This window comes from Malus sylvestris, chromosome 16 (genome assembly GCF_916048215.2).
Source record: "Malus sylvestris chromosome 16, drMalSylv7.2, whole genome shotgun sequence".
NCBI classification, from domain to species: domain Eukaryota; kingdom Viridiplantae; phylum Streptophyta; class Magnoliopsida; order Rosales; family Rosaceae; genus Malus; species Malus sylvestris.
In genome coordinates, this window is record NC_062275.1 from 27,297,676 (window position 1) to 27,322,322 (window position 24,647).

General features: G+C 38.2%; 3 protein-coding genes across 3 annotated transcripts; 1 reads left to right on the forward strand and 2 right to left on the reverse strand.

Annotated features, from left to right (window-relative positions):
- Positions 1-7,916: 7,916 nt before the first annotated feature.
- On the forward strand, positions 7,917-8,786 carry LOC126609254 (uncharacterized mitochondrial protein AtMg00810-like). Its single transcript, XM_050277221.1, has one exon. It carries the CDS (start codon positions 7,917-7,919, stop codon positions 8,784-8,786), a length of 870 nt encoding a protein of 289 aa, XP_050133178.1.
- Positions 8,787-10,821: 2,035 nt separating this feature from the next.
- Positions 10,822-14,874, reverse strand: LOC126608021 (probable pre-mRNA-splicing factor ATP-dependent RNA helicase DEAH5). The gene is made up of 2 exons (XM_050275766.1): positions 11,790-14,874; positions 10,822-11,239 (listed from the first exon to the last, which is right to left on the reverse strand). The coding sequence occupies exon 1, from the start codon at positions 14,803-14,805 to the stop codon at positions 11,938-11,940; it is 2,868 nt and encodes a 955-aa protein (XP_050131723.1). The 5' UTR covers positions 14,806-14,874; the 3' UTR covers positions 10,822-11,239; positions 11,790-11,937.
- A 1,334-nt stretch (positions 14,875-16,208) lies between these two features.
- On the reverse strand, positions 16,209-22,964 carry LOC126608172 (lysine--tRNA ligase, cytoplasmic-like). The gene is made up of 17 exons (XM_050275990.1): positions 22,789-22,964; positions 22,515-22,590; positions 21,909-21,977; positions 21,637-21,799; positions 21,444-21,546; positions 20,347-20,432; positions 19,351-19,469; positions 19,211-19,273; positions 18,573-18,698; positions 18,169-18,451; positions 17,972-18,068; positions 17,724-17,883; positions 17,157-17,300; positions 16,994-17,062; positions 16,769-16,912; positions 16,617-16,668; positions 16,209-16,494 (listed from the first exon to the last, which is right to left on the reverse strand). Exons 1-17 carry the CDS (start codon positions 22,863-22,865, stop codon positions 16,487-16,489), a joined length of 1,839 nt encoding a protein of 612 aa, XP_050131947.1. The 5' UTR covers positions 22,866-22,964; the 3' UTR covers positions 16,209-16,486.
- Positions 22,965-24,647: the final 1,683 nt, after the last annotated feature.

The following is a 24,647-nucleotide window of genomic DNA, read 5'->3' on the forward strand; positions in this document are numbered from 1 at the left end:
AAAGAAGCTCCAAAAAACTGTTTCCAGTAATGAAAAATTAAAGGGTAAATGTAAACGACAATCAGACGATTAGAGTTTGTCATTAAGGTTCATGGATTATAGTATCAAGTTTTGAAGTTGACTCCTTCACGAAAGTTGTAGGCCATGTCATCAAGTGTTTCTATATTATTTTTTTCTTCCTATATTTCACACTTGTAAATTAATTATTAATAATTTTTTAAGTCACTGAAAAAACACTATTCAAGAGGGTTTGAAGGTTTCAAAAATACAAATGACGATCTAACCATCGCTAAAGGGTAGAATGTGTGGTCCTAAAGGTTTGCATATTTTTTTTCCATTTTTACGTTAATTAGTATGAATTTTTATTAAATAATGACTCCCCTAAAATACTACTCAAGAGGGTTTGGAGGGTTGTAAAATCCAAACAACGATGAAGCAATCGTCAAAGTATAGAGGATGCAATCACGTGTGTTTGCATATTTATTCACATTTTTCACACTTGTAAATTAATTATAATGAATTTTTTATCATGCATTGGTATTATGTAGGAAAATCAAATTATATTAAAAAAGTTCATAATTATTAATTTATAATTGTGAAAAATGTGAAAAAAAAAATAATATGCAAATGCTCATGAAACTTATACAATATTATGTAACATAACACCAAGTACCTAATGATGTTACAATTTATCATCCAAAATTGGTATTTTATTATGATGACTTGTGAGACTTGTGACATGTTATGATCATCCAAATTAAACTTATCTATAAAGTCAGTCATTAGTACCATTTACAAATGCTAACTTGGTCTATTGTTTAAATTAGTGCGTATATCTTTAGTGTTCACAAACTTTCATAACAAATAATATTTAGCCTTAAATTTCATAACCCGTATCAATATAACATAAACCACTACAAAACCAAGCTGTATAGCCTCAATTCATCACTCCTATAACAACCAACACATTTTATTGAAACCCGTTTGTATGGATGGGTTGTATGTATGAGTTGTCATCCTCACTTTAGCTAAGTCATAGGCTAAAGTCACTTTCCATAGCTTGTCATTCACCAGTAGCTTGTCATTCACCAGTCACTTTCCATAGCTTGTCATTCACCTTACATCAACATTTCTTAGTTGCTTGTAAAAGCTTTCTTTACTTGTAATTTTGTTTTTGCTTTTCCACTTGTTAGGGCAGATTTTAGGGATTGTGTTTGTGTAGTTATCCTACAATCTATTGTAGCTTTCTTTTGGCTCTCTATAAGAGTTGTCTTCACTCTCTTGTAACATTCATAATGAAATATACAACAAATATTAAAACCAAAACTCAACATGGTATCAGAGCAGGAACCATAGGGTCCTGACTCTGTTCATTTTTTTACTTCTTCATTTGCTCATCATCGATAGAGATGGCAGAAGAAAATGTGTCTAATGCCGACAGTGCCTCGTCCTCCTCCCCAAACTTAACCCAAGGGGTTGAGAACAAACCAAATCAACGACTCTGCGCGGTGCTACTGAACGAGTTCAACTACCTTCCTGGGTCAAGAGCTGTGTCACTTGCTCTAGGAGGAAGATCGAAGCTAGGGTTTATCAATAGAAGCTCTGAGCCCCCAAAATCCACTTCATCAACTTACGATGCATGGCATGCTACTGATCAGCTGGTCATATCCTAGATACTTAACTCCATGGAGCCAAAACTGTCTGAGCTTTTCAGCTACTTAGAGTCTTCCCTTCTCCTATAGGAGTCTGTCAAAGACATGTATGGCAGCCAAAACAACTCAGTTCGTATCTTTCAACTGAAGAAGAGTGTGGCTAGTTTAAAACAAGGTGATCACTCATTTGTTCAACACCTTGGAAGTATGAAATCCATGTGGAATGAACTCGATATGTATCGTCCACACACGACTGATTCCGCTGTGCTACTGAAGAGGGCTGATGAAGACAAGGTGTTTCAACTCTTAGCAAGCTTGGGAACGGAGTATGAAGACCTATGTAGTCACTTGTTAATGACTCAAGAGCTGCCCTCCTTTACCAGTGTGTGTCATGCAGTCCAGAGAGAGGAAGCTCGACGAAGAGTGATGATCGTTGAGCCCAAATCCAACTCTGAAGTTAGGGTTTTCACAACAAATCAAAAAGCAATTAGTGATAGGGTGCTTGGCAAGAAAGCAGACTGGAAATGTTCTTATTGCAACATGAAAGGACATTTGAGAGAAAAATGTTGGATTCTTCATCCGGAGTTAAAGCCTAAATTTGATAGGGAAGGCAGGATGATCAAAGATGGGAAGGGTGGAGTCACTCCAAAAGCATTTCATTCAACTTGTTCCTCAACTGATGGGATGGCCAATTTCTTAACAAATCTTGTGTCTTTGATCAACGAGTTTGCTGCTTTTCTTCAAAAGAAGCAAGGAAGCACTAAACCTGATGAAATGACACCTGAAAACCCTACTGCAATGCTAGGGAAATTTGCTAGATTCTTGGCTAACTCAGAGAACACATCGAAAGGAAATATTCCAGGTATTATCAATGCCATTTCCACTACTCTTAATGCAAATGTTACATATGATTTTTGGATTATTGACTCTAGTGCTACTGATCATATAACTAATAAACCCTCTAGTATCCACGATTTTCAAAGAACAATTGATCCAATTCATGTATCTGTTGCAAATGGGAAAGGGGAACCTATTCTAGGGAAAGGAAAGATTAGATTGCTAAGTGAGCATACTGATTCCACTGCTCTCTATGTACCTTCTTTTCCTTTTCAGCTCTTGTCAATAGGAAAAATCACATAAACCTTAGATTGTCTTGCCATATTTTCCCCTTACAATGTTGTGTTTCAGGACCGAGTTACTCAAAAGAAGATTGGTGAAGGGTTCTTCTTGAATGAACTCTACTATCTCTCAAAGGAGTCCAATTTTGTCAAAAAACTCAGTGCCAACTTGTTTGGACCCAAATTTACACCATCGGCTCGTGTAATCAAGGCCGTTGAGTAAGCATAGTTCTCAACCGTCAGATGGAAAAGTGAAGATATTTTTGTTAAAGGATAATATTATGGTTTTTATCATAATTATCTTTTAATATGAATTATCTTGGCATATTCTTAAATGGGATGGATAGGATGCAGATTATATCCTCAAGTAAGAGGTACATTTCAAATTAATTTGGATGTCTGGCAATGAACGTGCAGATTGAAAAGCTTGGGGATTTGAGGATTTTAAAGTCATGGTCTTGGATAATAATGGGATAAGGAACCTAGGTAGACTAGGCCTTTTTACATGGTGATGGATGTTGTCAGATAGGTTTAAAAGCTATTGATGGAGTTTTGATGATAAGAAGTCTAGGTGGGCTAGGCTTTTTATGAGATATGACAAAGCCTAACTTTTATTAGGTTTGAAAAGTCAAGGAAAAATATCACGAATCAATTTGAGGGATATGCCTTGGTTTCTGATGTGGATCAATTTCAATTCCACGAATTAAAGTTGCAGTGGAACTCTGCAAAATTATATGGCCATGCCAAGCAAAAGATATACAACTACTATAAATACAAGAGGTCGTGCACCATTCAAAGGGCCTCCAATTCAACACACAACTGCCCTGCGCAAACTTTCTCAACAACTTGAGATTTTTATTTTCTCTTTTCGCTGACATATCTTCTGTTGGCATCAACAGTACTGTGAAAGCAACCGGTGATATCTTCAGTCGGCATAGATAGCTCTGTCGCCGTAGAATCAGCCGATCTCGCAGCATCTTCCGTTGGCATCAACAGCACTACGGCGAGGACGGTTGGTTACCTATCCAAGTCTCGGTCGAAAAGGGTTTCCGAATCCTTATTGATTAAGGTCATCTCATTGGCCTTCTCAGCGAAGTGAGGTGTTACAGCATACTGAGCTCGGCACATTGCACGCCGAGTTATTTTATGATTGGATACTCTCAAGTGGGATTTAGAGTTCGGCAGTCAGATGGCCGAACCATGTTCACTATTAAGACTCATATCCGCTTCGAGTATTTGTGCCCTTACACTTTGGTGTCAATTCGGCGTGAGTTTATTCTGACGAATACCATCCCTGTGACCGAATCCGACGACGACGATTTGTGAACTTCGTAAGAATAGTAGCCTTGTCTTCAGGTTCGAGGACCCAAGAGGCCGAGACGTGTTCCTTCCTTGGCCGCAATCGCAAGACGCAGAAGTCAGCTGCGCACCCAACGCAAATCAACAAATTTACTCCTCGACCGAGCTCAGCCGACGAGTTGGAACGCCCCACATTCAACCGAATGACGTAGTTAGCTTATAGATTATTTGGCCTGCGCGCCACGTAGGCTTGGTAGTTTTTACGGTCAACATTTTGGCACGCCCAGTGGGACCCGTGCTAAAACTACGAAGTTTACATGATCTATCTCGATCAGGCTTCAAGGGATGAGTGTCATCGCCTATTGAAGAAGCAAAAATAACTTCTTGAGAGATTGGGAAGAATTTCTGAAAGGCAAGAGGCCGGGGGGCAAATTTCCACTTCGGCCACAACCAATATCCGGCCTAAGAAAATTGTTAATTTGGCCGAAGAACAAAGACCACCTATGTTTTCGGTCGAGACTGAAAGTGTGGTAGGCCTAGAAGAAAAAGTTCAAATCTCTGAGTCACAAATCAACTTGGAAAATGATTCGTCAGATGAGTGTTCCAATGACGAACAAGACCGATACACGTCTTCAGACCATAAAACCACATCGATTGATATGGTAATTGGAGACATGGTCTTAGACGTCGAGACTACGCTAATTGACATGATTATTGGTGATAAAGCTGATATGGGGAAATCCTGTTCGGCTAAGTTGTTTGAGTTAAACGCCGAAATTGATGAAATTGTTATGCATGGGGGGCATAATAATTGTTCAACACATTCGGCAGCCAAAAATGAAAAATATTTCGCCGAGTCAAATATATTTGGAGAAAATTCTTTATTCGGTCGAGAGCGAATTCAATTTGAAAATTTTGTTATTACAAGATCTCAACTTGGAATAAAGCATCGTTGGCCTCCTCCTGACTATGGTTCAGCCACTTTTCTTTTCGTTTGCTAAAAATATGTATATAAAATAAATTATTTTCTTAACCATTCGGCCCCTTGACTGATACTTAAGAAAATAGGGGGCAACGAGCACATTGAGCCCTCATATATACACCATCGGCCTGTGTAATCAAGGCCGTTAAGTAAGCATAGTTCTCAACCGTCGGATGGAAAAGTGAAGATATTTTTGTTAAAGGATAATATTATGATTTTTATCATAATTATCTTTTAATATGAATTATCTTGGCATATTCTTAAACGGGATGGATAGGATGCAGATTATATCCTCAAGTAAGAGGTACAGTTCAAATTAATTTGGATGTCTGGCAATGAACGTGCAGATTGAAAAGCTTGGGGATTTGAGGATTTTAAAGTCATGGTCTTGGATAATGATGGGATAAGGAACCTAGGTAGACTAGGCCTTTTTGCATGGTGATGGATGTTGTCAGATAGGTTTAAAAGCTATTGATGGAGCTTTGATGATAAGAAGTCTAGGTGGGCTAGGCTTTTTATGAGATATGATAAAGCCTAACTTTTATTAGGTTTGAAAAGTCAAGGAAAAATATCACGGATCAATTTGAGGGATGTGCCTTGGTTTCTAATGTGGATCAATTTCAATTCCACGAATTAGAGTTGCAGTGGAACTCTGCAAAATTATCTGGCCATGCCAAGCAAAAGATATACAGCTACTATAAATACAAGAGGTCGTGCACCATTCAAAGGGCCTTTAATTCAACACAAAACTGCCATGCGCAAACTCTCTCAACAACTTGAGATTTTTATTTTCTCTTTTCGCTGACACATCTTCCGTTGGCATCAACAGCACTATGAAAGCAACCGGTGATATCTTCAGTCGGCATAGATAGCTCTGTCGCCGTAGAATCAGCCGATCTCGTAGCATCTTCCGTTGGCATCAACAGCATTGCGGTGAGGACGGTTGGTTACCTATCCAAGTCTCGGTCGAAAAGGGTTTCCGAATCCTTATTGATTGAGGTTATCTCATTGGCCTTCTCGGCGAAGTGAGGTGTTACAGCTTACTGAGCTCGGCGCATTGCACGCCGAGTTATTTTATGATTGGATACTCTCAAGTGGGATTTAGAGTTCGGCAGTCAAACGGCCGAACCACGTTCACTATTAAGACTCATATCTGCTTCGAGTATTTGTGCCCTTACACTTTGGTGTCAATTCGGCGTGAGTTTATTCTAACGAATACCATCCCTGTGACCGAATCCGACGACGACGATTTGTGAACTTCATAAGAATAGTAGCCTTGTTTTCAGGTTCGATGACCCAAGAGGCCGATACATGTTCCTTCCTCGGCCGCAATCGCAAGACGCATAAGTCAACCGCGCACCCAACGCAAATCAACAAATTTACTCCTCGGCCGAGCTCGACCGATGAGTTGGCACGCCCCGCATTCAACCAAAGGACATAGTTAGCTTATAGATTACTCAGCCTGCGCGCCACGTAGGCTTGGTAGTTTTTAGGGTCAACACAACTTAAGTCAAGTTCAGGAACACCAACTGTGGCATCAACGCCTTGCCCATCCCTCAGAACATGTGATGACCAAGTTGTTTCCCTTTTTTTGTAAAAACACACTGGAGTGTGAAACTTGTCAAATGTCAAAAGCCACTAGACTTCCTTTTGTTTCCTCTAATTCTAGAACTAGTAAACTTTTTGAGCTTGTTCACTCTGATATTTGGTACACCACTAGACTTCCTTTTGCATCAAACTAGCTGTGTTGGTACACCACAACAAAATGGTGTAACAAAGAGAAAGAATCGAGACTTATTGGAGAAAACTCGATCACTTATGATCCAAATGAATGTTCCTAAGAAATTTTGGTCTCAAGCTCTACTCACTGCCACATACATCATTAATAGACTGCCAACTCGGGTGTTGAATACTAAATCTCCTTTTGAAGTCGTGAACGGCAGGCCTATAAGCTTGTCACTTTTGGTTGTACTTGTTATGTGCACATTCAAGCTCTCCATCGTGACAAACTCGACCTCGAGCTGTCAAATGTGTGTTTATGGGATACGCCAGTTCTCAAAAGGGTTATAAAGTGTACAACATTAACACGGGGAAGCTGGCAGTCTCTAGAGATGTGCGATTTGATGAATATTCACCTTATTTCCACAAAGGGTTGGAGACTAATGCTAATATGGAAGAATGGACCTATTTCCACTGCCTATTCCAACAGAAATTCATGAAGTCACTCATGCTCATATCAGCACTGATAATTCTCAACTCACTGAGAGTGCAATTGATGCAGTGCCAAGCTCCTCTGAACCATCAGAAGCTTAACCAAATCAACAAGCTATAAGTGCACCAAGAAGAAATCCTACACGAGATAAACATCCACTAGTGAGGTTACAAGAGTATGTTACTTACACTGTAAGGCATCCTATCTTTGCAGCCATTTCTTATAACAGATTCTCATCTTCTCATACTTCTTTCCTTAACAAATTGTCCCACACTTTCGAACCAATGAATTTTCATGAAGCCACGGGCATGCCTGAGTGGCAAGATGCTACGACTAAAGAGCTTCAAGCTCTGAATGACAATCAAACATGGAGTGTGGTGGATCTTCCAAATGGCAAGAAGGTCGTAGGAAGTAAGTGGATATATAAGACCAAATTCAACTCTAATGGAAGCATTGAAAGACACAAGGCTCGGTTAATAGCTCAAGGCTTTACTCAAACCTATGGCATTGACTATAAGGAGACCTTTGCTCATGTTGCCAAAATGAACACAGTGAGGGTATTGTTGTCTGTGGCAGTCAATAATGCATGGCCCTTATTCCAAATGGATGTGAAGAATGCATTTCTTCATGGGGATCTTGAAGAAGAAGTGTACATGAAGTTGTCTCCTCGTCATCCAAGAGAAAATGAACCCAACAAGGTCTGCAGACTTCACAAATCCATATATGGTCTCAAACAGTCCCCTCAAGCTTGGTATTCGAAGCTTAGTTCAGTCCTTGAAGCTGCAGGGTTCAAAAGGAGTCATGCTAACTCTTCTTTGTTTGTTCGAAGTAGTATTGCTGGCAAATTGGTTGTGCTTATATATGTTGACGATCTAATTATTACAGGTGACAATATAAGTGAAATCAAAACGCTTAAGCAGTCACTTCACCAAAAATTTGCCATTAAAGACTTGGGGCCTTTGAAATACTTTCTTGGAATTGAGGTGGCTACCTCTTCAAAGGGATTGTTCTTGAATCAAAGAAAGTATGTTCTCGATCTTCTAGATGAAGCTAACATAATGGAATGTAAACCAACTCGGACACCCCTAGCTAGCAAACTTCAGTGGCATGAAAAAGGTGAACCTCTCTCGGACCCTAGTGTTTATCAACGAATGGTTGGGAAACTTATTTATCTCACCATTACTAGGCCAGATATCTCATATTCAGTTAGCATAGCCAGTCAGTTCATGCACTCTCCTACTCTAGTTCACTGGGAAATCATCAAGAGAATACTTCGATATCTCAAGGGCTCAGTAGGAAAGGGGATAATTATGAAGAACAATGGATCAAATCACATCTTGGCCTACACAGATGCTAGCTGGGTTGGAAATGTCCTTGATCGAAAATCCACAATAGGTTTTTGCACATTTGTTGGAGGGAACCTTGTCACTTGGAAAATCAAGAAACAAACTGTTATTGCTCGATCTAGTGTCGAAGCTGAGTATAGGCTATGGCAACAACAGCCTATGAACTCATATGGTTGAAAGGTCTTCTTTCCGAGCTCAGATTCACAAGCATGGCACCTATGTCCTTGTATTGTGATAACCAAGCTACCATGCACATTGCCTCCAATCCAATATTCCATGAAAGGACCAAACATATTAAAGTTGACTGCCATTATATTCGTGCTCAAGTTCAATCCAAGGTGATAGACACCGTGTTCACACGCAGCCACGATCAACTTGCTGATTTATTTACAAAAGCACTAGACTCTACTCAGTTTCAGCGTTTGTTGTGCAAGCTTGGATCAATCAATCCCCTTGATCCAGCTTGAGGGGGTGTATTGAAACCGGTTTGTATGGATGGGTTGTATGTATGAATTGTCATCCTCACTTTAGCTAAGTCATAGGCTAAAGTCACTTTCCATAGCTTGTCATTCACCTTACATCAACCTTTCTTAGTTGCTTGTAAAAGCTTCTTTACTTGTAATTTGGTTTTTGCTTTTCCACTTGTTAGGGCAGATTTTAGGGATTGTGTTTGTGTAGTTATCTTACAATCTATTGTAGCTTTCTTTGGCTCTCTATAAGAGTTGCCTTCACTCTCTTGTAACATTCATAATGAAATATACAACAAATATTGAAACCAAAACTCTAACACATTCCAAATCTCACAACATTGGGGGAAAATGTCACTAGTATAAGTTCATTCTTGTTGAATGCAGCCATCCAACTACTATGTTGGATTTTGGAAAGCCGAGAAACCCCTTGTTCCGAACAAAACTTTTGCTCCTTTCTGAAATGGAGCCATTTCAGATAAACAACTTTCAGTGGAGGTGCAAGAGCATGGATATGGTGAAACAGAAAAGACCAGATAATATCGTTACGAGCTTTTTAATTGAGCAAAATACTTGTTGGTATCCTCGGAACAGTTCAAGGGCATTTGGGATGCAATATATTGACAAAGTGCAGAAATCAGATTCAATTCATGACTAGTATTTTAACAAAGGGCAAGACGACGTATTCAAGACGACGTATTTCTCTACAGACATCTATTAGAGGAAACATGTCCTCAATATTCACCAGACATTTGAAGAAGATTCGAAATTGATGACAGGGATCAGTTTGTGTACCGTCAGAAGTCTGAGAACCACTATGACAGTGGTTGCTGTGAATATAGTCTCTGTGCAGATCCAAGTCGAACCAAGTAGACCAAATACGCACAAGAAGAAAAAAAACATTAGCTGCCCTGCAGAAAATCATTCGGCAAACTGATTAAGAGTTTCCATACCAAAATACAGCGATTTATACAAAATGGACAAGATGGAAAATGAAACAAAAAATGTAAAGAAATTGAAAGACTAATAAAATAAGACTGTGACCGAAGTCTCATCACAGCAAACATACAGGATGCAATATTCGTCCACTTACCATTCCTGTGAACAATACTGACACAACACCAGACAGGCCAAGACCACCTGCAAGCATGCAATTAGACAGAAGATAGTTCTACATCAATTTGCACATACACTAGAATTAACTACCAATTTTAGCTCATACCCCAAAATTGACTACAAAAATGACTGAATTCGACTTCCTCAGGCCAACTCCCTTCCTCTTCCCCTAATGCACCTCCAGCTCCCTTCCACTTCCTCAGGCTTTCCCAGAAATTTTCCCAGGTTTTACCCATGAACTTTACGGGTATTGAGATACACTCAAACACCCGGTTCCACAGATACACTCGGCTCATCTCCTCCATCCGATTTAGGTCCGCACCTTAGAAACGCCCGTATCCACATAGGTACCGCCTAGGCGCTAGGCCACAATCCACCGCTTGACTAGCGCCTATCGTCTTTTAGAACATTTTGTGCACCAGATCAAGCGCTAAATTCTTCTTGTAACAGGTTAATCATCACTTCTTATCTTTAACTCACATCACGCATCTTACGTCATGTGAGAGATAATCAAGTGCAAATTATTACATGTATTCAATTATTTATCACTTCATCTTTGATTTATGACTTACACCTCGTGAATCAGGCTTGAGATAAATAAGATGAGATATATAAAACTGGATGAAATATTAGTCAATAGTAAGACCCAGGTAGATCCCCAGAGTATTTTATAACCCCCATTTTACCTTCTAGAGTCTCATGATTAGCAACATAAGATGGCTACAAAACAAAATGAAAATATTATGTTGTTTAACTGCGTCTGTAAAACCTATTACATGAGTAAACGCATCGTAACGTATGGAGATGGAGACTGAACTTCGTCAAGAGAGAGCGACTGCACAAGTAGAAGTAGCAGCCTCACTCATTGACAATTTGATACGTGCAGAGTTAAATATATAAAACCTGCAGTTGGCAGTCGGAGAGTCACTGCAGACAGTCCTTTCTGGCACTCCACGAACGAAAGATGATCGTGCACTTGTTCCGTAAAAACATGAAGTGAGAAATGTTGCTGGCACTCCACAAACGAATGATGATCGTGCACTAGTTCTCTTCAAACATAAACAGAGAAATGTTAATCACTGTAAAAATTGATAATCTTTATAAATCAGAGCAATCAAGGAACATTAATCCGAAAGTCGAGGCAAGATTATTATCAGAGCTAAGAATCAATTTTCCACTTAAGACAGACTTGTTCAAACATTCATTCAAATTGGCAATAACAGAAGCAGATTAGCACAACTAGAAGCTTGTACTCAGATGTATAAAGCAAATCATATACAAGTTTTTTGATCCAGTAGAATTGTATCACTTCCAAGATGTCCGTCTGAAAAATCATTAATACTAAAACCAAAATCCAACATAAATGCAAATAACGCTGTAGCAGAAAATCCGGTTAAACATCAAAACACATCTCAACCTCAATGCAGCCAACTTCTGCAAACCAGCAACAACCATAATGTACTTACATATCAACGCAACAAACTGTGATTCAGCTTTAAAGTTCAGCAAGATCCGATAAGTCAACTAGTTCCACAACAAGACAGAAAGAGATAAGTAAACTAGATTGATAAATGAAGGACAAGTAAGCAAATCATACATGTGTATAATCCGTGGAAAGTAAATATTGTAGCATACAACCCCGAAGGCACAATTTTGGCAGGAATATATATCTGCATGAGGTGGTGAAATATATCTACACGAGGTGGCTGCACACAAGAGCTGTAAAATTTCTTATCTATACATAATCAAGCATGCCTTCTGCTCAGGTGCCATGAGTTGGGCTCATGATATCTGTCATACAGTGGTTCAGTACGTTCTTGACGTTTGCCGTTGCTCATCTTTGTAGGATTTGCCGCCTTAAAGAATCTTGGAACCTGCTCCATCAGCCACTTGGGTTCTATGGCACTGACCTCACGCATGTACTCCTTCGCGGTCATCACGAGCTCATTGTAGATGACCCAAGCTGGTTGACTCTGGAAAAGAACGCTGCTTGGGTGGATATAAACTTGCTGATTATCGACTAAGGTTCTATAACCCTCCTTTGGATCCTTTCTTGCTACTCTGAAGAAGCATCCAGCAATTATTGCCTTTCTGACCATTACGACATTTCTTCCTGCACTTACAACCTCTAATTCATACTTGCCCATGACAGTAAGAAGCTGTTTCCTGATATCCCTTGCCCTGCTCAATGACCGAAACTGTAAAAAGTTCTCAGAACACCAGGGTTTAGAAAAATCCTTGGCTTTCCAAGCCTCGTAAACAGTGAGCAAAGTCAGATGGTCTCCCTCAGGCTGGAAAAACTTGGCCTTCTTTTGATCTGCTTGGCTTTGTTTTGCTCTAGGCCTGTAGAAGATATTTCCGGCCTGAAGCATGGCAATGATTGTCACAATCTCATCACTGCATCCAAGGTTCGCACTGGCAAGCAGCATTTTCGATAAAGGTGGATCCAGAGGCAACACTGCCATTCTTCTACCCAATTTGGTCAGTAACCCCTCCTCATCCAAAGCTCCTAGACTTTGCAGCTGTTTCATGGCAGACTCGAGCGCTTGGGATGACGGTGGATCCATAAAATCAAAAGATTTGAGGTCGTGTATCCCCATTGCTTTCATCATAAGTGTAGTATGCACAAGATTTGTTCTTAGGATTTCTGGAACTGTGGTAGGAGACATCTCATTGTGAAAAGCGCTCTCAGTGTAAAGGCGGTAACATTCCCCAGCTCCTGTCCGCCCAGCGCGCCCAGCTCGTTGTTTGGCTGATGCTTGAGAAATTGGAGTTACAACCAGTAAATCAATCCCAAGCTTTGGGTTAAATACATTTTGCTTTGCAAATCCCGGATCAATTACGTAGTATATCCCATCAATGGTCAAAGAGGCTTCAGCAATATTGGTAGCAACAACCACTTTTCTCTTCCCTGAAGGAGCAGGCTTGAATATCTTCGATTGCTCTGCACTCGGTTGGGCACCATAAGCTGGTAGAATAATCAATTCCGGAGCTTCTCTACCGAGTACTTTCATCCTTTCATACAGAGACTGACAAGCAAATTCAATCTCCTCCTCACCCGTCAGGAACACAAGTATGTCACCTTCGGGTTTAGTCAAGTGAAGTTGCAAAACAGTCAATATAGCTGCATCCAAGTAATCACTTTCTGGCTGTTTCGAGTACATTAATTCTACCGGATAAGTTCTACCAGGAATCGTAAATATCTGACAATGAAAGAAATAATCTGAAAACTTCACTGCATCCAATGTGGCAGAAGTAACAATCAAGCGAAGATCAGGTCGCCTTTCAACAAGTTGCTTCAGCAATCCGAAAAGAACGTCAGTGGAGACTGTTCTTTCATGAGCTTCATCAAGGATGATCACGGAGTACTGAGACAGGTTTTTATCACTCAAAATTTCCCTTAAAAGCATCCCATCGGTCATGTACTTGATCACAGTATCCGGTCCAGTGCAATCATCAAATCGTATAGAGTACCCAACTTCCTCCCCTAATCGACAACCAAATTCCTCAGCAACTCTCTTGGCCACAGACGTGGCTGCAACTCTTCGCGGTTGAGTGCAACCGATTTTTCCCCTTGTGGTGTAACCTGCTTCAGCAAGATATTGAGTTATCTGCGTAGTTTTACCCGAACCAGTCTCACCAATGACAACAAGAAGCCGATGTTCTTTCACAGCCTGAATCAGTTCTTTCTTCAACCTGTAAACTGGTAAGCTCTGGCGCTGTTCGCAAAGAGAAAGGCTTGAACTCTGCCCAAGATCCAGGGCTCCTTCGTAAGCACTCTTGTTCCACTCGGGCCTGTCATAACCCGAAAAGCGAGCAGCAGTAGCACCCTGAAGCTCTTGTGCAAAATGCCTCTCACCCCTTCCCGGCATAGGGTCTTCCCAAGCGCGATTCAAATCCTTTGGAGCTGCATTGAGCCTCATGTTCTCTTCCACTCTTGTTATTTCTCTACTCTCCTTTTGCAGCGCTGATCGAAGAGCTGCTGCACGACTCAATGACCCGTTGGGATTCGGCACAATCCTAACCGGTGACATATCAATCGAGTATCCACTCTGCCCTTGCAAAAGTGCTAATTGCTCCTCATCAAACTCGGTCTCATGCTCTTCTTCCCCAAAACCCTCTTCTCGAAATTGCAATTCGTGTCCATCACGCATTGCAGCACCCGAAACACCGGAGGCAATCAGCTGCTTCATCTCCCATCTCTCCTGCTCATCCTCTTCCGAATCCGAATACCTCCTTCTACATCGGTACCCGGTCCTAACATCGTCATCGTCATCGTCATCCCTCTGCCTCTTGCTCCTCTGAATCCTTTCAACTCCTTCCTCAATGGCGGCAGGGTTCTTGTGAGAGTGAGAGTGAGAGGGGTTTCCCTTTGGAGGAAGAATAGCGTGGATGATCTTCAACAAGGAACGGCTGAGATATTCCGGCATGTCCGCACCCTTTTGTTTTAAGGTTGCCTGGAAGTCGTCGACAACGTCTGAGTTGCGACCTGTCTCGGCTATGAACTCGGCCAAGACTCTGTCGGATATGCCGAGGTTAGCTTCGAGTTCAGAACAAATGTTGGAGACAAGCGAAAGGTATTCGAGCTTGTTGAACGCTGACCCTCCTTCCATGTCTCGCTCTCTCTCTCTCTCTCTCTCTCTCAAAGGAAAGGAAACCAAGGCGGCCGCTTGGTGCTGACTAATTTATCTTTTCCTTCTAGGATTAGGAATATTCTTATTTTCTTGCTAATCAAGTAAAAACAAAGTTAAATTATTATAAGATTGGTTCGGACAAAAATCCTACTTGCATAAGAGGTCGGTTGTGCTACACGGTGTATCACCCTAATGATACCTTGATTTGATACAGAACTTTAACGAAAAACTTTCAATGTTCATTTTAACCAAAATTCATATTTTTACATTAAAAAGTCAATCATGATACTATTCATTTTACCCTTTATTTTATCCTTATAGTTAAAAATCAAAGCTTTCAAACATTTTTCATTAGTTTTCCTTGTATTTTTCTCCTACCAAACTGAATAAATCAAACACAAACATCCAACATAATTAAATAAAATTGTGTATTTTTTTCTCAAAAAAAATTAAAAATAAAACTGTGTAAAAACAAAAAAAAAAATTGATGTGCTTGTCGATTCTCATTTTATGTTTTATGTGCATACACTACGATATTTTATGTTATTTTTTATTTTTTGTCAAATGATATTTCATTATTAGAGTAAACTCCTCATAGATCCCTTGAAGTAAATTAGCTTTTGATTTCCCCTCCAAACTTTTCAATTGGATAATTAAGGACTCAAACTATTTTTTTTTAACCGATTTCCCCCTACTGTTAATTTTTTATTCATTCCATCCAAATTTATGTTAAATAGAAGCATGTGCACAACATGTGAGGGCAATTCAATCGTTTTGTTCTTTAAAATAATTGAAAACTCTATATTTCTAAAATGTCGACCTATGCAAAATCTATGTTATTTTATAGCTTTTATGTTTGAAAGTCTAGCGAAGTGACCATTTTTTCCTTAAAAGAGTCATTTAACGTTAATTTAGATGAAATTTATGAAAAATAATGGCAGGGAAAAATCAACAAAAAAAAATAGTTTATGTCCTTGATTTTCCAATTAAAAATTTTGGAGGGGAAATAAGCAGTTTACCCTCATTATTAAGATGTGAGAGATAATGAGGATGTGGGAGATGTAGGGTTAAAGACTAGACCGTATCGCCCAAATTTTTACTACGAATTCGTTATCCTTGACAGACTTTACCTATGAAATAAAAGAAAACTACCGAAAAATCCAAAAAAACTTTAGTTTTAATGAAAAATGACAAATAAAAGTGTAGTGAATAATACCAGGAAAAGGTAAAAATGTGTTTTTTCGTTAAAAATGAACAGTACCGGAAGTGTTTCGTTAAAACTCTCATGAAATAATGATGGCAAATGAAGGAACCAAACCAACGGATGATGGTAAGAGAAAAAAACCATACGGGGCAAATGTGATCGATGAAACTATTGTACATGACGAGACAAGAGAGCAACTTTTTTCTTTCAAGTCGTAACAAATAGTCATTCAAAAGAAACTAACACAACGGAGCAATACAAATTTAGAACTTCGGATAAACATTAGTCGCATTTACTAATGAATAGTCGGACAATTATAGATCTACCCAAAAACACTTCAGATATGACAGTAAAAAATCAAACCAAAAAGGTACACCAGGCCATTGATAAGACGACCGCTTCGAGTCCGATGAATGCTACAAAAATCGATTGATGCGTCCCAATAATCTCAGGCGCCTAAATGGCTGAACAATGTCAAAAGAACAACAGTTAGAGATCCAAATGTGCTTACACAAAACGCACAAACAATACACAAGAAGGTTTTATAAATTTATTCGAGGAAAGTTATTTCAAAAGAAGTTAGCACCTTTAGCAGAAGGCTCATCCTGTGGTTTCATAGCCGGGAAGAGTAGAACTTCCTGTCCAACCACAAACAATACACTGTGAGAAACTGCTCACACTTAACAAATACAAGATGAGAGAGAGAGAGAGAGAGAGAGAGACAACACACACACAAACCTTAATATTCTGTGAATCAGTTAACCACATACAGAGCCGGTCAACGCCCAAACCCCAACCACCAGTTGGAGGTAACCCATACTCAAGAGCTCTGCAAAATGTTTCGTCCAGAGCCATTGCTTCATCATCACCTGATTGTCGGTCCTGAACTCAAAACCATATATCATTAGAAAACTTTCCAAACAGTTTTCAGTAAGATACCATAACTAAACAATTAAGTGATACCTTGAGTTGATCAGCAAATCGTTGGCGTTGTACCACAGGATCATTCAATTCTGTGTATGCATTGGCAAGCTGGAAAGCAAATGAAAATCGTTAACAAGTTTAATGACAAAGAAAAAGGTAGTCAACAAAGAAATCATTCAAATCTTCAAGTTGGTAAGCATACTTCATGCTTGTTGACAAACAATTCAAAACGTTCAGTCAGCCCAGGTTTCGATCGATGCCACTTTGCTAAAGGACTCATTATCTCAGGATGGTTAATGATGAACGCGGGATTTACACACGTCTCTTCCAAAAAGTGCCCCACAAGCTGCAAAAATAGAAAATGAACCAAAAAAGTAAAAACTGATGATCAAGTCATTTTCCATACCCATCACACATTAAGATTCCAAGCAAATTACTAGGTTTTTTCTTAACTGACAAATGGAAAGAAAATATAGACATCTTTAAGACCTTTTGATAATTCGCCAAGCAATAACTGACAAATGCAAACAAACCCCAGAGCAGGACAGATGCAATGACGCAAGATTCATGGGAATTGTTATGAACAAAAAAATGTCATATCAGAAAGTATTATAACTGAAAATTGTCATCAACACTAGAAATTTGAGAAAAGCATAACATCGCATTGATTACAATGCCAGTCCCTGCCATCACATAAAACCAGAGGTGGTATCCTGATTCATGTACTTGATTTTAAAGAATATATGGGAGGAAGAAGAAAATGAGTTACCTTGTCCAACAAACGAGTTGTTGTTTCAGGAGGGGAACATTTGATATCAAATTTCTTGCACGCATCCTTAAGATATTGGTTAGCTTCTGCACTGGAGAGATTCTCTGGATTTATGTTGAGACCTGCAATCTTATTTAATTCCTCAACCATGTCGATCCTTCTGCAGCAGTAACAGTTCAAACCACCAGATAAGTTTTTTAACACATGTTTAAGCTGTAACATGCATGACCAAAATACAGTTTACAGACCTGAAAGGAGGAGTAAAGTCAATCTCAATTGGATCTTTGTCGAGCCCATTCGAATGATACTGGATTTTATATCCACCAGTTAGTTCCTTGACCATCCCTATTTTAGACTTAATATATTAGCAAACAAATCCAAGTACTCTCAACAGGGAAAGGGATAAGGTAATCTATCTTCAAGACATGCATCATTTGAGCCATACCACTCAACATTTCCTCAGTCAGTGTCATCAAGTCATTGTAGTCTGCATAAGCCATATAGAATTCACAGGTAGTGAACTCAGGATTATGAGTCAAATCAATGCCCTCATTTCTAAATTGTTTTCCAATCTCATAAACACGATCCAGGCCACCAACAACTAGCTGTTTAAGATAGAGTTCAGGTGCAATGCGCATGAAAAGCTTCATGTCAAGTTCATTGTGATAAGTCACAAAAGGACGGGCAGCCGCTCCACCAGCAATCATATTCATCATAGGAGTTTCGACCTGAGGGTGGGAGAATGTAGAAGCAAATGACAGATAGAAAAGACACCAAAACGTAAGAGACTACCAACAAACGAACATGGAGACGCAGTGAATACAAAAGGCAACCTGAAGAAAGACTAACCTCTAAGAAGTCCAGATTGTCCAGGAACCTTCTAATATATTGAATGACCTTAAATCTGGTCTTGAATATTTGTCGAACCTCATTAGTCAATATTAGATCCAAATAACGTTGACGATAGCGAGTTTCCTACCAAGAAAGACAATTATCATGTAAAACAATAGAAAATGAACCACATAAAATCTTGAGAATATAAAGGGAATAACGTCATATGACTATTTACATTTAAAAAAAAAATAGTCATAACCAACTCAAAAATTGATCAAACAAAACAGAAACGAGGAAAAAGGGTGGAACAAGACAATAGAGTCAACAAACAAAAACCTAATAGAGAAATGGGGGTACAAAGTTGATTTGGTAGTTATCTCCAACACTTCAAAAAACTAAGTATGTATACATGATTAAACTTTCAAAACAAAGGTCAATACCAAAAGGACCAGAAATATACTTTCCTGAGTTTATAAAAAAAATACATCAAGTTGCTGTAGCATAAGATTTATAAACAGAAATCAATAATGCAAAAACAAGAACGCATGTTTTAGATAGATATAAATCATTAGTAATTCCGACCCAAAACTTTAATCTTAGTGTGTTCAAAGCTTAGCAAAAAATAATTGTAAAAGTATTTTTTCAATCGATACCTGGTCTTTTAAAATGTATGCTTCAGGATTCCTGGGACTTCCTGGGACCCATCGATCAGTTTTCTGCAGAAGTGTACGTAGTGGTGTCATGAAAAGAGCCCAGGTAGCATAAACAAAGTCAAGATACAATCATTGCTCACCTTCACATTAGCACTATCAGAAGCAGGACCAGGTTTCTGCCTTGGCATCATATGAAGACAATGTGATAACACTATAAATGATCTTGGGAAAATGCTCAACTCCCCCCTCTTAGTCTTTCCTGTGAGATGAAAAAAGAGAAACAAAACAGAAAACTGTATAATTCAGAACAACTAACCGATCATAATCCGAAACAAAGCAAAATCCAGCAGAGCATGCATCATTAGATGCCTAAGGACATGTTACATCACAAGGCCCCATTGAATTAGAGAGAAACCACAAAAGTACAAAAGCAGATGTTCTAAGTTGATAATGGCAGAAAGCTCAGAACGATGTCATGCACATGACCGGCCTATACTGACAAAATGAATTTTCGGGACCCTAAAATTAAAGCTTCAGTCAACTAGACTGGAGAGCAGGAAAGCCAAACTTTTTATAACATTAAAGAGTGAGATAACTTGAAAGTTGTTTTGCATGAAATTTTCATTAGATCCACAACCAGTCAGACAAATAGCAAATTCACAATGAGTGCAAGCACAAAGAATCTTGTAACTCTGGCTTATGAGTATGAGATTAAAGAAAATATGCAATATAATATGGCAAAAATGCGAAGACTAGGAACCCAGCAACCTTGTAATTTTTTTTCTCTTTCATTGTAGCTTTTGAACCTTCTCCCTTATCATTTTTTAACCAAATAAACGTTCTCAAAACACACAAACATGGAGTGGCTTATCGAATTGATCAATAATCTACAAAACATAAAGCAACTAAATCCTTCCACTGATTGGCCACACAGTGAATACCAATTCAGCAATTTGTTTTTCTTCTGAAAAAAAAAAGGAAATTCTTAACTATTATAATCTATGGGGAGAGGATTTGAACTCGGCTCAAGGGCTCGCATTTTATATATATATATATATAAATATATATAATCATATCATTCAAAAATAAATAACCATAACTAACATGTAAAGGGTAAATGAACAGCTAATACAAACCTGGAAACCCAGTAATACCAACAATATCACCACGCTTAACACTAGAATGGAACTTAGAAAATTCAGATTCATCCAGCTCTGATTTTCTGCATGAAAAACGAAGTCCTTGTAAAATTGACAAACTAAATAAACCCAAGAAAGGGGATGTACTAATATAACTCAACCACATCTAATGAGAAGCAAAAAGCTTGCATCTACCTAAGCAGGGATAAATCCAGAATTTCCATGGGAAGCGATCCAGCAATCCTTTAAGACAATAATCAGATTTCTAATTTATGCAAGACTAATTTCACTATATCATGTGATCACAGAATTTCAATTTCATGGAATTGGGAAATTAGATGGAAGACAACTAGAAGAGAATGGATGGATAGAATCAGGGGCTATTATTTGCACACAAAAATAAGTATTTGACATTAAATGCAATGGCAGAAAAAGTGGCTGATTACATTGTCCTAGCTACTACATTTTGATGTATTATATTCATTTAACACATGAAAAGAAACGCAGAATTAGAGATGAAGATAGTAAGCCACATAAGTCCTTTATTGACCAAACTACAAAATGTCCAACAACACTTGATAGAGCATAATCAACAAACCATCACTTTTTGTAGCCAAGTTAAATTTTCCATATAGTAATGACAAAGCTGAAACAAGTTTACCATTTCTTTCATTTCTTACAGGACTACAAAACAAGATACTGGGGAAAAAAGAGAGAAGAATAAGAAGAAAGTGAATATTCAATGTGGTCGTAACTAAAAGAGTTTAATTGGACAATAACACAAACATAAAACTGTCTTAAAATTGACATTCATCCTTCTGCATTGAAATTCTTTATTTTTCATTAAGTTTAATCTCACATAATATTGTCTTAAAAAGAACATTCATCCTGTTGCTAATTAATCAATTAGTTATTGAACAGCATCAGATAGTTTGTAGTTTTTAGTCCTTCTGAGTTCTAACAAAGAGAATTAAAAAACACACTGGCCTCCAACTAAGAGAGCATATTTCCCAATTGGTAAACCACACTTCAACAAAAAGAGGAAAAGAACTGTTAGAAATGCACAAAGAATAGGAGCTAGAACAGTTTTATACCTTAAATCAGCCATCACTTGGACCTTCTCACCATCAGGTCCTCCACCATGTAAGTCATAAAAGAAAAGTTTTGAGCTAGACGATCTTTTACTCATGATTCGCCCTTGCATAGGAGTAAATTATTCAAATCAGCCAAACTAAAATGAAAGTGACAGATGATACCATATAAATATTAGCCCATAAATTTATATACCAGCCAATGAAACACTGATATCCTCAAGATGCTCCCCATCGCTTAAGCCTGCATACTTCTCTACACATTCGCGCACGGTGATTGAACAAGAGAATTTGTGAGGATATGGATTTTTATCTACCTTCTGGGTAGCAAGATACTTCAGTCTGTTTTCATAGTATTGCTGCAAAAGAACAAATAGTCACGATGCTCAGGTCATAATTAGGTAAGATTTGAATTCGCACCAAAGATTTAGATGGAAAAACTATATTACAACACAAATTAGAAAGTACCGTTGGATCCATTTCGTCATCTTCAGTTGCTACATCTTTCTTAACTTGCGAGCTTGCCACGGCAGCAGCCTGCAAGATATTATCAAATTTATTTCATATAAAGATTCCATAATCAAATACGGTAAGCAATCTCCTAGACAATAAGCAATTACACACTATCATTCAAGTGTATTCAGATTTCAGGTGACAATTTAGTACCAATTCACACTAAACATATTGATTTTATGTATCAACAAAACACCAAATATATTTGGGTTAATGAGAAACCAAAACTTATATAGGCAACAAATGTATCAGATTGATTAGCATAGCATTAATACAAATTCGTGAAAAAAGTGAAAAAAAACATTATGCTGTATCATGACTTTGCGTATCAACTCATTTCCAGGGTCAAAAATTGATTTTATGAAACAAATTAATAACCAAAACATACTGAATAACCGCAAAAAACACTACTTGCGTAAAACTAGATAAAATACTTGGTCAAATTCGGATAAGAAAACCGATTATGATGTTCACGCCCATTATCTATCAACATACGTGACGGAACCCGCCATCACTCTATAACCAAAGAAAGAAATAACAGCATTGTAAGACAATAGGTACCTGCTTGGCCTTCTCCTCCTCTTTCCGGCGCCTTTCTTCTTCCCTTTGCTTGTTCTTCAACTCCTTCTTCCGTGCACTGTAAGCACCCCACAAAAAATTCAACACAATCAAAACCAAGAAATAAAAATTAACAGCTTTCGCAGCTAAAACACAAAACCATTTGGACTAAAAACAAAATAAAAAAATAAACATGGCCGGAATTGGATATCTTTAATCGGTTCACACGCAATCTTTTATTTTCCCAGGAACCAAACAGGGGTTAATCGGGACGTACTTTTTGCTCATAGCTCCTTCCGATTCCAATGTCAAATCTGCGACCGCTTTCGCCGTTTTTTCGGGTGTGCCTGCCATTGTAGCGATTCAGTACTAGAGCGGGGAGCGTTGAGTGAGAGGAGGCTTTTCTGGGGTTTTTGTGTGGCAATGGATGTGGAAGCTAGCTAGGGTTTGCAAATGGGTATTAAAACATTTGAATCCGTTATAGGCCGGTCGGGTCGGGATTAGGATAGGCAATGTTTACGGTGGTGGTAACCACGGTTATTTATCTATAATCGCTTATGTTCATGCCTACATAATCATTTACCCGTTGGTTAATTGTCTAAACGGTTATATACATACCCATAATCTTTTATAAATGGTTAACCATATCCATATTTGCATACTCATTTAACTACAACTGCTTAATACCTATTTATCATTTTTAACCCGTTTATCTTCTTTTTTTACCATTATTCCTTTTCACCCGTTTACATGTTTTTTAACAACTTGAAAATTAAAAAAAAAATTGTCATAATTTTCTCTTTTTTGACAATTAAACACCGTTATAGGTACATTCATCATACATTTCAGTATTTTAATTTTTGAAGCCCTTATATCATTCTAATAATTGAAATAATAGTTTACGAACGATATTTTTAACTGTTACCAATGAAGGTAATATAATATTTGCTAAGTATTCTTGGGTTATGAAAACTGTTTAGAAGACAGTATTCTTGTGTTATTTAACCCATAATGTAAGGTATTAACATAATATATATAATGAGCTACATTATATTATAATTAGCTATATCAATAGCATTGATTTAAGTTTTGTCCGATAAAGAACATGGTTTGTGTTAATTTTACGTGTTAGAGTTATGTAAAAATATAGAGAATAATCTAAATAATGACTTTGAGGTACGCCTTGAATCGTTTCCTTAAAGTGTTATTTACCCCCACTCGAATGAGTTTGCTAAAGGGTTCTTGGCAAATCACTTTCAGGATACAACAAAGTATGGAATATTCGATTAGCAAAACCGAATTGTATTCCCTTAGAAATAACTACAAAGAAATTGTATGAACATGATAGAGAGAGAAGAGAGAGCAAAGAAATTATGTATACAACAAATTTCTGAATGATTTTCTCTTCTTCCAATGTTATCAATATATAAAGAGAATTGCACATGATTAAGTTAATTACAAATACATAACTTTTGAAGTCATATTAGTTCTAGAGGTCATGTCTGTTTGAACATATACAAAGTATTATCCAAAAGACATTTTAACGAGTATGCCTGATGGAGAGCAGTGAGCACCAATAACCTAAAGGCCATATTTGTTAGGAGAAGGATTACACTTGTTGACCATGAATCATGTCTTTTCGGCAACAATCAAAAGATGCAGCATTCAAATTGAAGAGATGTGATTGTTGGGTTAATAACACAACTTCCCATCCCATATCAAACAGCCCCATATATATATAATTTTATTTTTAAAATATTAAACATTACATATATAAAATAAATGGGTAAACGGTTATCCGTTTATAACCGCGGTTAATACTCATAACTACCCATTTAAATTTCGCGGGTAAACGGTTATACCCATAACCGTTTATTTATCTAAACGGTTACCAATAACCATAACCGTGAAGTTTAAATGGGTGGGTAACCATGGTTACCCATAACCCTGGGTATTTTGCCCATCCCTAGTCGAGATAAGGTCGGGTCTGTGATGGGTTAGTGTCAATACCTTCCTTTATATTGGGTCAATGATGCACTCATTTTTCCTTCTCTCTTTCCGAACTTGCCGTCCAAAGTTTCACTTTTGAATATTTTGTTTTTTAGGTGGACCTTTCGATCAAGGTTGGAAAAGATG